The 14,515-nt window shown below is 43.3% G+C and overlaps 4 protein-coding genes across 8 annotated transcripts in view; all 4 read right to left on the reverse strand.

Moving 5' to 3' along the window:
• LOC131110316 (protocadherin gamma-A4-like) overlaps positions 1-14,515 on the reverse strand; it is a 170,253-nt gene that overhangs the window by 146,310 nt on the left and 9,428 nt on the right. For 2 of the 5 annotated variants that reach the window (XM_058063343.2, XM_058063329.2), the window contains exon 1: positions 426-2,829. The exons of the other annotated variants lie outside the window; for them this stretch is intronic. In XM_058063343.2, the coding sequence (XP_057919326.2) occupies positions 426-2,819 (2,394 nt within the window). In that variant the 5' untranslated portion in view covers positions 2,820-2,829. Of the gene's footprint in view, positions 1-425; positions 2,830-14,515 lie in introns of those variants that run through there. 5 annotated transcript variants of the gene reach the window in all.
• On the reverse strand, positions 3,693-6,649 carry LOC144894646 (protocadherin beta-15-like). The gene is made up of 2 exons (XM_078788366.1): positions 4,153-6,649; positions 3,693-3,710 (listed from the first exon to the last, which is right to left on the reverse strand). Exons 1-2 carry the CDS (start codon positions 6,544-6,546, stop codon positions 3,693-3,695), a joined length of 2,412 nt encoding a protein of 803 aa, XP_078644492.1. The 5' UTR covers positions 6,547-6,649.
• On the reverse strand, positions 8,043-10,725 carry LOC144894647 (protocadherin beta-16-like). Its single transcript, XM_078788367.1, has one exon. It carries the CDS (start codon positions 10,482-10,484, stop codon positions 8,043-8,045), a length of 2,442 nt encoding a protein of 813 aa, XP_078644493.1. The 5' UTR covers positions 10,485-10,725.
• On the reverse strand, positions 11,418-13,939 carry LOC144894648 (protocadherin gamma-A11-like). Its single transcript, XM_078788368.1, has one exon. The coding sequence runs from the start codon at positions 13,815-13,817 to the stop codon at positions 11,418-11,420; it is 2,400 nt and encodes a 799-aa protein (XP_078644494.1). The 5' UTR covers positions 13,818-13,939.

Genomic DNA, 14,515 nt, shown 5'->3' on the forward strand with positions numbered 1-14,515 from the left:
GTAGACCAGAACATTATCCTTCAAGGCCAATATCAGTGACCTCTAACCTCACAAATTTTCTGAAAAAACAAAATTCCCACAGAAATAGAATACCGATTAAACTAAACCTGCTCACACAAAGCTAATAGAAATATGACTCGCTAAATGAATACTCATGCACAGAGCAGACTGGATAATGCAACCAACAAAAGTATTGAGATTTTCTGTACCAACACAAGGATACACAAGAAATCTGACTGTGGACCTAAAACTAGATGTTAACATAGCTCAACAGGAACTCATTGAGGATCAAAAGCTCTTCAGCAAAATACTACAACCTCAAAAATAACATTGCTGTTGAGAGATTGGCTGTATTATTTTTGTTTGTGAAATGCAGGTCTTAGCTTGTCCATCACAATCTGGATATGATTTGCTCAAATGCCTACCTCCAGGGGGTCGAAGGAATCATGAAGCTCATCAACAAAGTCAGAAGGACTCTTCCTCAGAGTCTGGTCGGCAGGAAGTGTGTTGTCATTGTAAGAAGACACAAACTTAAAGTCACTGGTTCTAGAACCTGTTGTCAAGTAGGCGTCATAGTTGTAGCTGCTGCGTAAAGTTCCTGTGCCGTCAACATCTGCGTAATTAGGAGGGAGATACGCGCTGGGGATGGCAACTGCTCCATCAAACAACAGTCTGGGCTTTCTCCTGCGACAAAACCTCACACCCAGGACGACGATGATGAAGGTCAGAAAGAAGGTGGACACAGACACCAGAGCGATGATCAGATAAGACGTCAGCTTGGAATTCTTCTCATCATAAGAAATGTCCTTCAGTTCTGGCACCTCAGCCAAGTTATCAGAAATAAGTAAATACATGGAGCAGGTGGCAGAGAGAGGGGGCTGTCCGTTATCTTTCACTGCCACAATCAGGTTCTGTTTCATGCTGTCAGATTCAGAAATGTCCCGCTGGGTCCTGATCTCTCCACTGTGGAGACCGATGGTGAAAAGTCCCGGATCAGTGGACTTGACTATATGATAGGACAGCCAGGCGTTCTGTCCGGAGTCTGCATCCACCGCTATCACTTTGGACACCACAGAGCCTCCGTGTGCAGCTTTGGGGACCAGCTCGGTCATGAAGGAGTTGCCCTCCGGGGATGGGTACAGTATCTGTGGAGAGTTGTCGTTCACGTCCGATATGAACACACTGACGCTCACGTTGCTGCTCAGCGGAGGAGAACCATTGTCTCTGGCCATGACATGGACTTTGAAGCTCCTCAGGTGTTCGTAATCCAAAGACCTGACAGCATGGATCACTCCAGTGTCTCCATTAACGGAAACATAGGAAGACACCGGGGCACCGTTCACCTCGGCGGCTAACAGAGAATAAATCACGGTACCGTTCTGTCTCCAGTCGGGGTCTTGAGCACTAACGGAACATAAAGTGGAGCCGGCTTTGTTATTTTCACTCACATATGCACTGTAGGACTGTTCCTCAAACACAGGTGGGTTGTCGTTGATGTCTGCTACAAATAAGTGGATCATTTTAGAGGAGGACAGAGGAGGAGAGCCCTCATCAGTAGCACTGATTGTAATGTTGTAATCAGACACTAGTTCACGGTCCAGTTGTCCAGTAGTCACCAGAGAATAATAGTTTTTAATAGAAGGAACTAACTTGAAGGGGACGTTTTGTTGAATGGAGCAGTGGACCTGTCCGTTCTTCTCAGAGTCTCTGTCCTGGACATTAATGATGCCCACCTCAGTACCGGGTGGTACATTCTCTGGTACTGGATTAGACAGGGATTTCAATTGTATAACTGGCGTGTTGTCATTTGTGTCAGTAACTTCAATAATCAAAGAACAGTAGGAAATCAATCCGAGTCCATCTATCGCGCTTATTTGCATTTCATATGTTGACATTTCCTCATAATCAACACCACCAGCAACTCTGACGTCTCCAGTTTTAGAATGTAATGTAAATACATTACTATTGTCATCAGAAACATGATCAAATGCATATGTAATTTCACTATTTAAGCCTTCATCTGCATCGCTTGCACTCACTGTGATCACCAAGGTATCAAGAGGAGAGTTTTCAGGCAGACTGGCTTTATAGACGGTCTGACTAAACACTGGTACATTATCATTAGCATCCAGCACAGTGACGTGTATGACTACTGTACCTGATCTCTGAGGAGAACCACCATCATATGCAGTCAACGAGAGCATGATGTCTTTTTTATCTTCTCTATCCAATTCTTTATCTAAGACCAATTCACAGTACTTCCGTCCACCTGGTTTAGTGTTTACATTTAATTTGAAATGTTCATTCTGCTGTAAAGTGTAGCTTTGAACGCCATTTTCACCAATGTCTGCATCATGGGCTTCTCTGAGAAGAAAACGAGCACCCTTCACTGCTGATTCCTGGATTTCTAATTTTAGCAAATCTTCATTAAACTGTGGTGAATTATCATTAACATCTAAAACACGAATATTAATACGGTGCAGCTCTAATGGATTTTCCAGTACAAGTTCTTGTTTAAGAACACACGAAGCCTTTTTCACACAAAGCTTTTCTCTGTCAATCCTCTCCTGAACAACCACGTCACCGGTGTTGAGGTTGATGCCGCAGTGCTGAACGTTGTTATCCTCAGGATCAATGCGTGCTTTACGGGCAGATAACTGGCCCAAATCAAGGCCCAAATCCTTGGCGATATTTCCAATTACAGATCCACGTTTCATCTCCTCCGGGATAGAGTAGCTCAGGTCTCCATTGACGGTGTGGAGGAAAAGAAAAAGAAACGCGAGGCCGTAGCTGCCAGAAACAAATCTTTCTTTCTCCATTGTAACAAAAATGGTATATTTGTAAAACAATATGTTTATGGTCTCCCCGGACATCCACAGCTTTTTACACGGCCGCCATGTAACCAAGTGTCTCGACTGAAGCTAGGAACAAATATCTGGTACGTGTGTTAATAAATGGGTGGGAAATGAAGGATATCCTGTTTATGAGTGCATACTGACCCCTAGAGTACATTTGCCGACATAGCAACCAGTGAAACAAAGTAAAATTATCACCAACCTACATCACTGGGATGTATGTTTTGCATGGCCGTTCATTCCTAAAGGTGGGCTGTTTGAAGCAATTCTGTGCATAATAAAATAATACAACAGCTCATACATGGTTAAAATAATAAAGAATACCCAAGTATGAATGTCAAGTTAAAATGATTTTAAATGTGTTCTCCAAGAAATGAGTTTGGAAAATAAGACTTAAGAATCAGCAAAGAAACACGGGACATTCAGTTCAGCACCATGGACAAGGATACATATTCAGTGGCTCCTAAAACTGTCAGAGTGTGCTCAAAGCAAGACAATTAGATACATTCAAAATGCAGATAGTCTGTGCCCATGATACTCGAGCCACTGTAACAGGAACATTTCTGCATCGTGTATCATACAAGAAATTGTCGCCCTCATTCAGAAGGCAATAACCACCACCTTGGAGTATATCTCCTGCAAAATTTCTCAATACTTTCAAGTAGTTTTACTGTCGAAGTGATGGACAAATCAACATCAAACAGTAGAGCATGGAGGTTCACACTTTCATCTTCAATAGAAATGAACTGGGGAAGGCCCTGTATTGTTCCAACATAACTTTGCCCCAGTGCCCAAGCATGGACCATAAAAGCCATTCCTGATGGGTTTGGTGGAGAATTACTGAAAAGCAGCAACCTGACGTAAACAAAAGCGATTGTAGTCAAGAAAATTATCCTTCAAGGCCAATATCAGTGACCTCTAACCTCACAAATTTTCTGAAAAAAAATTCCCACGGAAAAAGAATACCGATTAAACTAAACCTGCTCACACAAAGCAAAAACAAATATGACTCCCTAAATGAATACTCATGCACAGAGCAGACTGGATAATGCAGCCAACAAAAGTATTGAGATTTTCTGTATCAACACAAGGTTTCACAAGAAATCTGACTGTGGACCTAAAACTAGATGTTAACATAGATCAACAGGAACTCATTGAGGATCAAAAGATCTTCAGCAAAATAATACAACCTCAAAAATAACATTGCTGTTGAGAGATTGGCTGTATCAGTTTTGTTTGTAAATGCAGGTCTTAGCTTGTCCATCACAATCTGGATATTATTTGCTGAAAGGCCTACCTCCAGGGGCTCGAAGGAATCATGAAGCTCATCAACAAAGTCAGAAGGACTTTTCCTCAGAGTCTGGTCAGCAGGCAGTGTGTTGTCATTGTAAGAAGACACAAACTTAAAGTCACTGGTTCTAGAACCTGTTGTCAAGTAGGCGTCATAGTTGTAGCTGCTGCGTAAAGTTCCTGTGCCGTCAACATCTGCGTAATTAGGAGGGAGATACGCGCTGGGGATGGCAACTGCTCCATCAAACAACAGTCTGGGCTTTCTCCTGCGACAAAACCTCACACCCAGGACGACGATGATGAAGGTCAGAAAGAAGGTGGACACAGACACCAGCGCGATGATCAGATAAGACGTCAGTTTGGAATTCTTCTCATCATAAGAAATGTCCTTCAGTTCTGGCACCTCAGCCAAGTTATCAGAAATAAGTAAATACATGGAGCAGGTGGCAGAGAGAGGGGGCTGTCCGTTATCTTTCACTGCCACAATCAGGTTCTGTTTCATGCTGTCAGATTCAGAAATGTCCCGCTGGGTCCTGATCTCTCCACTGTGGAGACCGATGGTGAAAAGTCCCGGATCCGTGGACTTGACTATATGATAGGACAGCCAGGCGTTCTGTCCGGAGTCTGCATCCACCGCTATCACTTTGGACACCACAGAGCCTCCGTGTGCAGCTTTGGGGACCAGCTCGGTCATGAAGGAGTTGCCCTCCGGGGAGGGGTACAGTATCTGAGGAGAGTTGTCGTTCACGTCCGATATGAACACACTGACGCTCACGTTGCTGCTCAGCGGAGGAGAACCATTGTCTCTGGCCATGACGTGGACTTTGAAGCTCCTCAGGTGTTCGTAATCCAAAGACCTGACAGCATGGATCACTCCAGTGTCTCCATTAACGGAAACATAGGAAGACACCGGGGCACCGTTCACCTCGGCGGCTAACAGAGAATAAATCACGGTACCGTTCTGTCTCCAGTCGGGGTCTTGAGCACTAACGGAACATAAAGTGGAGCCGGCTTTGTTATTTTCACTCACATATGCACTGTAGGACTGTTCCTCAAACACAGGTGGGTTGTCGTTGATGTCTGCTACAGATAAGTGGATCATTTTAGAGGAGGACAGAGGAGGAGAGCCCTCATCAGTAGCACTGATTGTAATGTTGTAATCAGACACTAGTTCACGGTCCAGTTGTCCAGTAGTCACCAGAGAATAATAGTTTTTAATAGAAGGAACTAACTTGAAGGGGACGTTTTGTTGAATGGAGCAGTGGACCTGTCCGTTCTTCTCAGAGTCTCTGTCCTGGACATTAATGATGCCCACCTCAGTACCGGGTGGTACATTCTCTGGTACTGGATTAGACAGTGACTTTAAGTTGATTACTGGAGCATTATCATTTACATCATTTATATTAATTATAACTTTTGCCTCAGAAGAGAGTCCATAACCATCTTTGGCTTCAACAAAAACTTCATGTTTTGTTCCCTCCTCATAATCTATCTCACCTATCACAAAGATTTCTCCAGTTTTCTGATTGAGAGAAAACATGTTTCGTGATTTATCAGACAGTCTGCTAAAGTCATATGTCACTTCTCCATTGACACCCTCGTCTGCATCCGATGCACTCACCGTGACAACTGGTGTTTTAACTGCCACGTCTTCTTTGACCGATGATGTATAAATAGCTTGAGTAAAAACTGGGGAGTTGTCATTAGCATCCAGTACAATGACATGTATGACTACAGTACCGGATCTGGGAGGAGAACCACCATCCACTGCTGTCAGCCTTAATTTGATATCCTGCTTCTCTTCTCTGTCTAATTCCTTATCCAGAATCAGTTCGCCATATTTACTGCCAGAATTGGTCGTCTGAATGCGAAAAACAAAATTGGAATTTTGTTGCAAAATGTAGCTTTGAACGGAATTGGTGCCGATATCGGCATCATGTGCTGCATTGATGCGATATTTGGCTCCTTTGTCAGCGGATTCCCTAATTTCCAACTTCACAACATCTTTTGGGAAAATCGGCGCATTGTCGTTCACGTCTTGCACTTGCAGGGACAACCGGTGCAGCTCCAAAGGATTCTCTAACAGCAGATCGAATTTCAGAACACACGAAGGCCTTTCCCCGCAATGCTCCTCTCGGTCGATCCTGTCAGCAACCATTAAATCCCCCGTCCGGAGGTTTATTCCGCAATATTGCTTGCCATTTTTTTCCATGTCGACACGGGCCTTGCGAGCAGACAGTTTGCCCACCTCCAATCCGAGATCCTTGGCAATATTTCCAATCACAGATCCTCGTTTTAGCTCCTCTTGAACGGAATAGCTCAGGTCTCCGTGTGCATATTCAGCCAGAACAAAGAAAAACACAAAGCGGCATCTTAGAAGGACGTGCAGTGTGTGCGCCATTGCTGTGATAATAACGCACAAAATACAACACCACGGTTTCAATGTTTAAAATGGTATTCGACCTACAAGCCTCCCTTTGTCGTTGTCCTCTTTGGGCGTTATGAGAACATTAGAATCCGATATTGGGTGGTGTGCATCAGACAAGGCTATGGATCTACTGCTGGTCTACAGTGACGCCATGTGTACTCTTACAATATTGCGCCACTCAAATGCTGTATTGGGGGCCAATTCATATTAACGCTCATGACTTTATTTACCTTCCAGTGATTATATTTCAAATTTCAAACCCAAATTCAGGCAAAAATAATATACAGATTTCAGGGCCAAGATTGTTTTTAGTACATTCGCGACTGTCTGTTAAAATGTCACAGGAGGAAGCTGTGTGATAATTGTAGAAAACGAAATTCTAAGGAATTCATGTAATAATTCGTTTCGAATGAAAGACAAAAAGGGAAGTGATAATAGAAAAAAAACACAGCGATTTTCAGCACCAAGGCCAAATGCGTCAATTCTATCATTTTACTTCATCTAAATATACACAACATGAAGTAAGCAACAGGCGAGTTTTCACATTAAAAAAACTGTCTGGTTTCCCAACAAAAAGTGATCTATTCTCTAATTACGAGCGTGTTGGCTGACGAGTGTTATTGTCCAATCAAGTTGTCGTCAAGATGTCGTTGTCCATTTGTCCAGAAAAGTCAAACGTTAATAATAACTATAAAAATCCAAAGTGTGCTTCGCTTTAGTCAGCAGCCATTCCATCCACGGCACACGCTCCAAAGTACAAGTTCTACACAACCCACGTACATGTACACGATACACAGTCACAAACTATGGGCCCACACACCATTGTGCCCAACAAGCCAATTTACCTCATTAAGCACCCCTGCATCAACGAAACCAAGTAATAGGCACCTGTATCAATTCAACTATCTGCTTAAAGTAAACAGGAATATGCGGTAGCCTACTAAAATATTCGTCAAATGCAAAAACGAGTTAGTTAGAAAGTGTAAAAAAACATGCAAACTGAGAGGCTTAAACAAATCAAAGATCCAACAGTTCCTTAAAAGCCCATTGAAGAAAGAAATTATGCGATGAAGTATTCAATTGAATGAATATGCAAATGAAGCCAAATCTACATTCAACAAAATGGACTAAAAAGGTGCATAAAAAAGGAATTTATCACAAAATAGTTTTGAACCGACACAGCAAACGTAATGAGAAAGCTGTGAAATCACACAGCTGTAACAAGCCAACTTGGAGAAAAAAGTTATGAGATTTTCAGAAGGTGGCAGAAGGGTCAAAGTTCAGCAATGCCATCCTGAGTTTGTAAAAGTATTGAACTTCTTAAAAGAGATTGAACAGGCCCAAAATTTCACGCAAGATGATGATAATATAGTAATTGGAAAGTGGTCAAGTTGGGGTTCAAATCTAATACAGAAAATATTTGGTGCAGTGAACAAGTAATTATGTAGGAAAAACATCATTTTTCACATTCAAATTTGGGAGCTGTTGCCTACCTCCAAGGGGTCGAATGAATCATGAAGCTCATCAACAAAGTCAGAAGGACTCTTCCTCAGAGTCTGGTCGGCAGGCAGTGTGTTGTCATTGTAAGAAGACACAAACTTAAAGTCACTGGTTCTAGAACCTGTTGTCAAGTAGGCGTCATAGTTGTAGCTGCTGCGTAAAGTTCCTGTGCCGTCAACATCTGCGTAATTAGGAGGGAGATACGCGCTGGGGATGGCAACTGCTCCATCAAACAACAGTCTGGGCTTTCTCCTGCGACAAAACCTCACACCCAGGACGATGACGATGAAGGTCAGAAAGAAGGTGGACACAGACACCAGCGCGATGATCAGATAAGACGTCAGTTTGGAATTCTTCTCGTCATAAGAAATGTCCTTCAGTTCTGGCACCTCAGCCAAGTTATCAGAAATAAGTAAATACATGGAGCAGGTGGCAGAGAGAGGGGGCTGTCCGTTATCTTTCACTGCCACAATCAGGTTCTGTTTCATGCTGTCAGATTCAGAAATGTCCCGCTGGGTCCTGATCTCTCCACTGTGGAGACCGATGGTGAAAAGTCCCGGATCCGTGGACTTGACTATATGATAGGACAGCCAGGCGTTCTGTCCGGAGTCTGCATCCACCGCTATCACTTTGGACACCACAGAGCCTCCGTGTGCAGCTTTGGGGACCAGCTCGGTCATGAAGGAGTTGCCCTCCGGGGAGGGGTACAGTATCTGAGGAGAGTTGTCGTTCACGTCCGATATGAACACACTGACGCTCACGTTGCTGCTCAGCGGAGGAGAACCATTGTCTCTGGCCATGACATGGACTTTAAAGCTCCTCAGGTGTTCGTAATCCAAAGACCTGACAGCATGGATCACTCCAGTGTCTCCATTAACAGAAACATAGGAAGACACCGGGGCACCGTTCACCTCGGCGGCTAACAGAGAATAAATCACGGTACCGTTCTGTCTCCAGTCGGGGTCTTGAGCACTAACGGAACATAAAGTGGAGCCGGCTTTGTTATTTTCACTCACATATGCACTGTAGGACTGTTCCTCAAACACAGGTGGGTTGTCGTTGATGTCTGCTACAGATAAGTGGATCATTTTAGAGGAGGACAGAGGAGGAGAGCCCTCATCAGTAGCACTGATTGTAATGTTGTAATCAGACACTAGTTCACGGTCCAGTTGTCCAGTAGTCACCAGAGAATAATAGTTTTTAATAGAAGGAACTAACTTGAAGGGGACGTTTTGTTGAATGGAGCAGTGGACCTGTCCGTTCTTCTCAGAGTCTCTGTCCTGGACATTAATGATGCCCACCTCAGTACCAGGTGGTACATTCTCTGGCACTGGATTAGACAGTGACTTTAAATTGATTACAGGAGCATTATCATTTACATCAATGAGATCAATGATTAATGTAGAATAAGAAACTAATCCAAGACCGTCTTTAGCGCTTATTTGCATTTCATATGATGCCTTTTTCTCATAATCAACACCACCAGCCACTCTGACGTCTCCAGTTTTAGGATGTAATGTAAATACATTACTATTGTCATCAGAAACATGATCAAATGCATATGTAATTTCACTATTTAAGCCTTCATCTGCATCGCTTGCACTCACTGTGATCACCAAGGTATCAAGAGGAGAGTTTTCAGGCAGACTGGCTTTATAGACGGTCTGACTAAACACTGGTACATTATCATTAGCATCCAGCACAGTGACGTGTATGACTACTGTACCTGATCTCTGAGGAGAACCACCATCATATGCAGTCAACGAGAGCATGATGTCTTTTTTATCTTCTCTATCTAGTTCTTTATCTAAGACCAATTCACAGTACTTCCGTCCACCTGGTTTAGTGTTTACATTTAATTTGAAATGATCGTTCTGCTGTAAAGTGTAGCTTTGAACAGCATTTTCACCAATGTCTCCATCGTGTGCTTCTCCAAGAAGAAAACGAGCACCCTTCATCGCTAATTCATGAATTTCTAATTTAAGTGAATCCTCATTAAACTGTGGTGAATTATCATTAATATCTAAAACACGAATATTAATACGGTGCAGCTCTAATGGATTTTCCAGTACAAGTTCTTGTTTAAGAACACACGAAGCCTTTTTGTCACAAAGCCCTTCTCTGTCAATCCTCTCCTGAACAACCACGTCACCGGTGTTGAGGTTGATGCCGCAGTGCTGAACGTTGTTATCCTCGGGATCAATGCGTGCTTTACGGGCAGATAACTGGCCCAAATCAAGGCCCAAATCCTTGGCGATATTCTCAATTACAGATCCACGTTTCATCTCCTCCGGGATAGAGTAGCTCAGGTCTCCATTGACGGTGTGGAGGAAAAGGAAAAGAAACGCCAGGCCGTAGCCGCAAGACGAAAATCTTTTGTTCTTCATTCCATCCAAAATATAAAAAGCCATTTCTTCAAATTCGACAGGAAGCAAAGGAACATGTGAATCTAGTCGTCACTGACATCCACAGCTTCTAACAATGTTGTGTTATCAGACGTGGCGACCAGACACACAACACGAAAATTTGGATTTGCGTCTCCACAAAAATGGGTATGGGTGGGAGGTTGAGGAGTTCCTGTTCATGATCACACACTGACCCCTAGAGTGACTTTGGTGACATGACACGCAGTTGCTGTTGAAATACTAAAATATAATCAACCCCCCAAACATGACAACGTTACAGATAACTGCTCATAGAAAAATGTCAAATGTAGGGGCTTGTTGCAGACACAATACGTGATGAACAGGAATTTATAAACCAGTACACAGTCAACTACAAATGAAGTCTATGACGTACTACCGTTTTTCCTAAAACAACAAAAACCGAATGCAGAGAAAATGCTGGTGATACAGAAGAAACCAGAAAGCCTACATGCTTCAGCACCATGGACAGAAAGGGATGTTGCATCATCTGGAGTGTAAAATAGTTCCTTCTGAAGGCTTTACAAAAAGACACGCGTCTAAATAAAGGTCACATTCACCCTTGTTCAAAGGTGAAATACTTTAGTCTCCATCTACAGCTGGTAAGCATCTATCAATACAATCTGGGTCGCTTCTGTTGATGACTGGAATAGGAGAATGAACAATCCACCGTTGACACATGAAGCTAAGAGTGCATAAGTGTGAGAAAGTATAATATGAAGGCCTAACAGTGGACAATGTTAACTGTCACCAGGAAAAAATGTCTGGTGTTCTGGAACACTTTCATCAAAGGTCAACCACGACGACATTTCACGATAAAACTAGTCATAAAATAAGAATTTGGTTACAACACAATAACATTTGTTAACAACAATAAGATGTGTTTAAGTTTCAGAAATGTGAGTTCTACAATGTAAGATTTTAACAGGTGCCTACCTCCAAGGGGTCAAACGAATCATGGAGCTCATCAACAAAGTCAGACGGACTTTTCCTCAGAGTCTGGTCAGCAGGCAGTGTGTTGTCATTGTAAGAAGACACAAACTTAAAGTCACTGGTTCTAGAACCTGTTGTCAAGTAGGCGTCATAGTTGTAGCTGCTGCGTAAAGTTCCTGTGCCGTCAACATCTGCGTAATTAGGAGGGAGATACGCGCTGGGGATGGCAACTGCTCCATCAAACAACAGTCTGGGCTTTCTCCTGCGACAAAACCTCACACCCAGGACGATGACGATGAAGGTCAGAAAGAAGGTGGACACAGACACCAGCGCGATGATCAGATAAGACGTCAGTTTGGAATTCTTCTCATCATAAGAAATGTCCTTCAGTTCTGGCACCTCAGCCAAGTTATCAGAAATAAGTAAATACATGGAGCAGGTGGCAGAGAGAGGGGGCTGTCCGTTATCTTTCACTGCCACAATCAGGTTCTGTTTCATGCTGTCAGATTCAGAAATGTCCCGCTGGGTCCTGATCTCTCCACTGTGGAGACCGATGGTGAAAAGTCCCGGATCCGTGGACTTGACTATATGATAGGACAGCCAGGCGTTCTGTCCGGAGTCTGCATCCACCGCTATCACTTTGGACACCACAGAGCCTCCGTGTGCAGCTTTGGGGACCAGCTCGGTCATGAAGGAGTTACCCTCTGGGGATGGGTACAGTATCTGAGGAGAGTTGTCGTTCAAGTCCGATATGAACACACTGACGCTCACGTTGCTGCTCAGCGGAGGAGAACCATTGTCTCTGGCCATGACGTGGACTTTAAAGCTCCTCAGGTGTTCGTAATCCAAAGACCTGACAGCATGGATCACTCCAGTGTCTCCATTAACGGAAACATAGGAAGACACCGGGGCACCGTTCACCTCGGCGGCTAACAGAGAATAAATCACGGTACCGTTCTGTCTCCAGTCGGGGTCTTGAGCACTAACGGAACATAAAGTGGAGCCGGCTTTGTTATTTTCACTCACATATGCACTGTAGGACTGTTCCTCAAACACAGGTGGGTTGTCGTTGATGTCTGCTACAGATAAGTGGATCATTTTAGAGGAGGACAGAGGAGGAGAGCCCTCATCAGTAGCACTGATTGTAATGTTGTAATCAGACACTAGTTCACGGTCCAGTTGTCCAGTAGTCACCAGAGAATAATAGTTTTTAATAGAAGGAACTAGCTTGAAGGGGACGTTTTGTTGAATGGAGCAGCGGACCTGTCCGTTCTTCTCAGAGTCTCTGTCCTGGACATTAATGATGCCCACCTCAGTACCGGGTGGTACATTCTCTGGTACTGGATTAGACAGCGACTTTAAATTGATTACAGGGGCATTATCATTTACATCAGTGACATCTATTATAACTTTAGCATAGGAAGTTAGCCCTAAACCATCTTTGGCTTGCACTTTCATTTCGTAAGAGCTGCTTTCTTCAAAATCAGTCACACCTGACAGCTTAATTACACCGGTTGTGGGCTCAATAGAAAATACATTGACATTATTGCCAGACACGTGACCAAAGTCATACGTCACTTCCCCATTCAGTCCTTCATCAGCATCAGTAGCACTAACATGAATCACTATTGTATCTGGAGGAGAGTTTTCAGGTAGACTGGCTTTATAAACTGCCCGGGAAAAGACAGGGGCGTTATCATTAGCATCCAGCACAGTGACGTGTATGACTACTGTACCTGATCTCTGAGGAGAGCCGCCATCTAAAGCCGTGAGGAGCAAATTCATCTCACTTTGCTTTTCTCTATCAAGTTTATTTTCGAGGATAAGTTCGACTTTGTTGTTGTCAAAAGCAAGAATAAAGTTGTCGTTCTTCTGGAGATTGTATCTTTGTACAGCGTTTTGACCTACATCTGCATCATGCGCCTCCTCAATTGAAAAACGGCTGCCCTTTTCTGCCGACTCTCCTATTTCCATTTCAATTAAATGTTCTCTGAATTTTGGAGCGTTGTCGTTTACATCTTGAATGTGAATACCAACACGCTGCAGCTCCAAAGGATTTTCCAAAACCAGATCCACTTTCATGACACACGAAGGTTTCGTTCCACAAATGCCTTCTCTGTCAGTTCTCTCCGATGTGATCAAATCACCGGTGCTCCGATTGATTGCAAAATATCTTCTCCGAGTCTCCTCAAAATCAAACCGAGGCTTCCGTGCAGCAAAGGTCTTCAGATCAACTCCAAGATCCTTGGCGATATTCCCGACAATTGAGCCCTGTTTCGTTTCCTCCGGAACAGAATAGCTCAGGTCTCCATTAACGGAGGCCACCATCACGACGAAAGAAACAAAGCGAAGGACGTGAACAAGCTCTGACAATCCTTTGTCTCCCATCACGCCAAAAAAAACGCCTCCGTTGTATAGCGAATAGCCGCACAATCCAACTGCACAAATACGACCAGATGAATGTATAGATTTGTCATAAAACTGAGAAGTACGGCATGGACACAGCAGCTATTTCGCCGACCGATGATGAATACTGAGAGCTTAGGCTGCAGTAGAAAAGGGTGTAGTGGTGAGTGTGTATTAAAAGGTCTGCAAGCCTACAGCGACATCGTCAGTCTATTTTTAGACTTACATATTTTCACCCAGGTACCCCGTTCAACTAATCTCTGCAAATATGCATCCAGCTGCTTTGAGTTGTAAGAAACATGCACGTTGGTCAACATATCACAATTACTTTTTCATTCATTCAGTAACGGTTGCCTTCTTAGCATGCGTGAGTTATAGTACATGAGAAGAACATTGCCAAACCCTAAATACCAATTTACAGTAGTTTTGACTTCACAGTTTGCTGTATAGGAGAGGCTGATATGAAGAAGCACTTTCAAAGCCATCATAGAATTTCAACATAGGCAAAGATGGTGCCTCAGACATTTAAAACTGTTTCATTCTGAGAAAATAATATTTTGGTTTTGAAAAACAAGTACAGTATTTGCAAAGACATAAAATGTGCATCATTCCTGCAGGTTACTTTAGTGCATTTGGCACTGACTGAAAGTGACATTTGTTTCAACATTTGTTTCTTTAGA

The sequence above is a fragment of the Doryrhamphus excisus genome, linkage group LG22 (genome assembly GCF_037039965.1).
Source record: "Doryrhamphus excisus strain RoL-2023G ecotype Guam linkage group LG22, RoL_Dexc_Guam_v1.1, whole genome shotgun sequence".
Classification (NCBI taxonomy): Eukaryota; Metazoa; Chordata; class Actinopteri; order Syngnathiformes; family Syngnathidae; genus Doryrhamphus; species Doryrhamphus excisus.

What these genes read in the sequence shown, in the direction of transcription:
- LOC144894646 (XM_078788366.1), bottom strand. Translation starts at nt 6,546, where the DNA reads ATGGCGCACACACTGCACGTCCTTCTAAGATGCCGCTTTGTGTTTTTC.
- LOC144894647 (XM_078788367.1), bottom strand. Translation starts at nt 10,484, where the DNA reads ATGGCTTTTTATATTTTGGATGGAATGAAGAACAAAAGATTTTCGTCT.
- LOC144894648 (XM_078788368.1), bottom strand. Translation starts at nt 13,817, where the DNA reads ATGGGAGACAAAGGATTGTCAGAGCTTGTTCACGTCCTTCGCTTTGTT.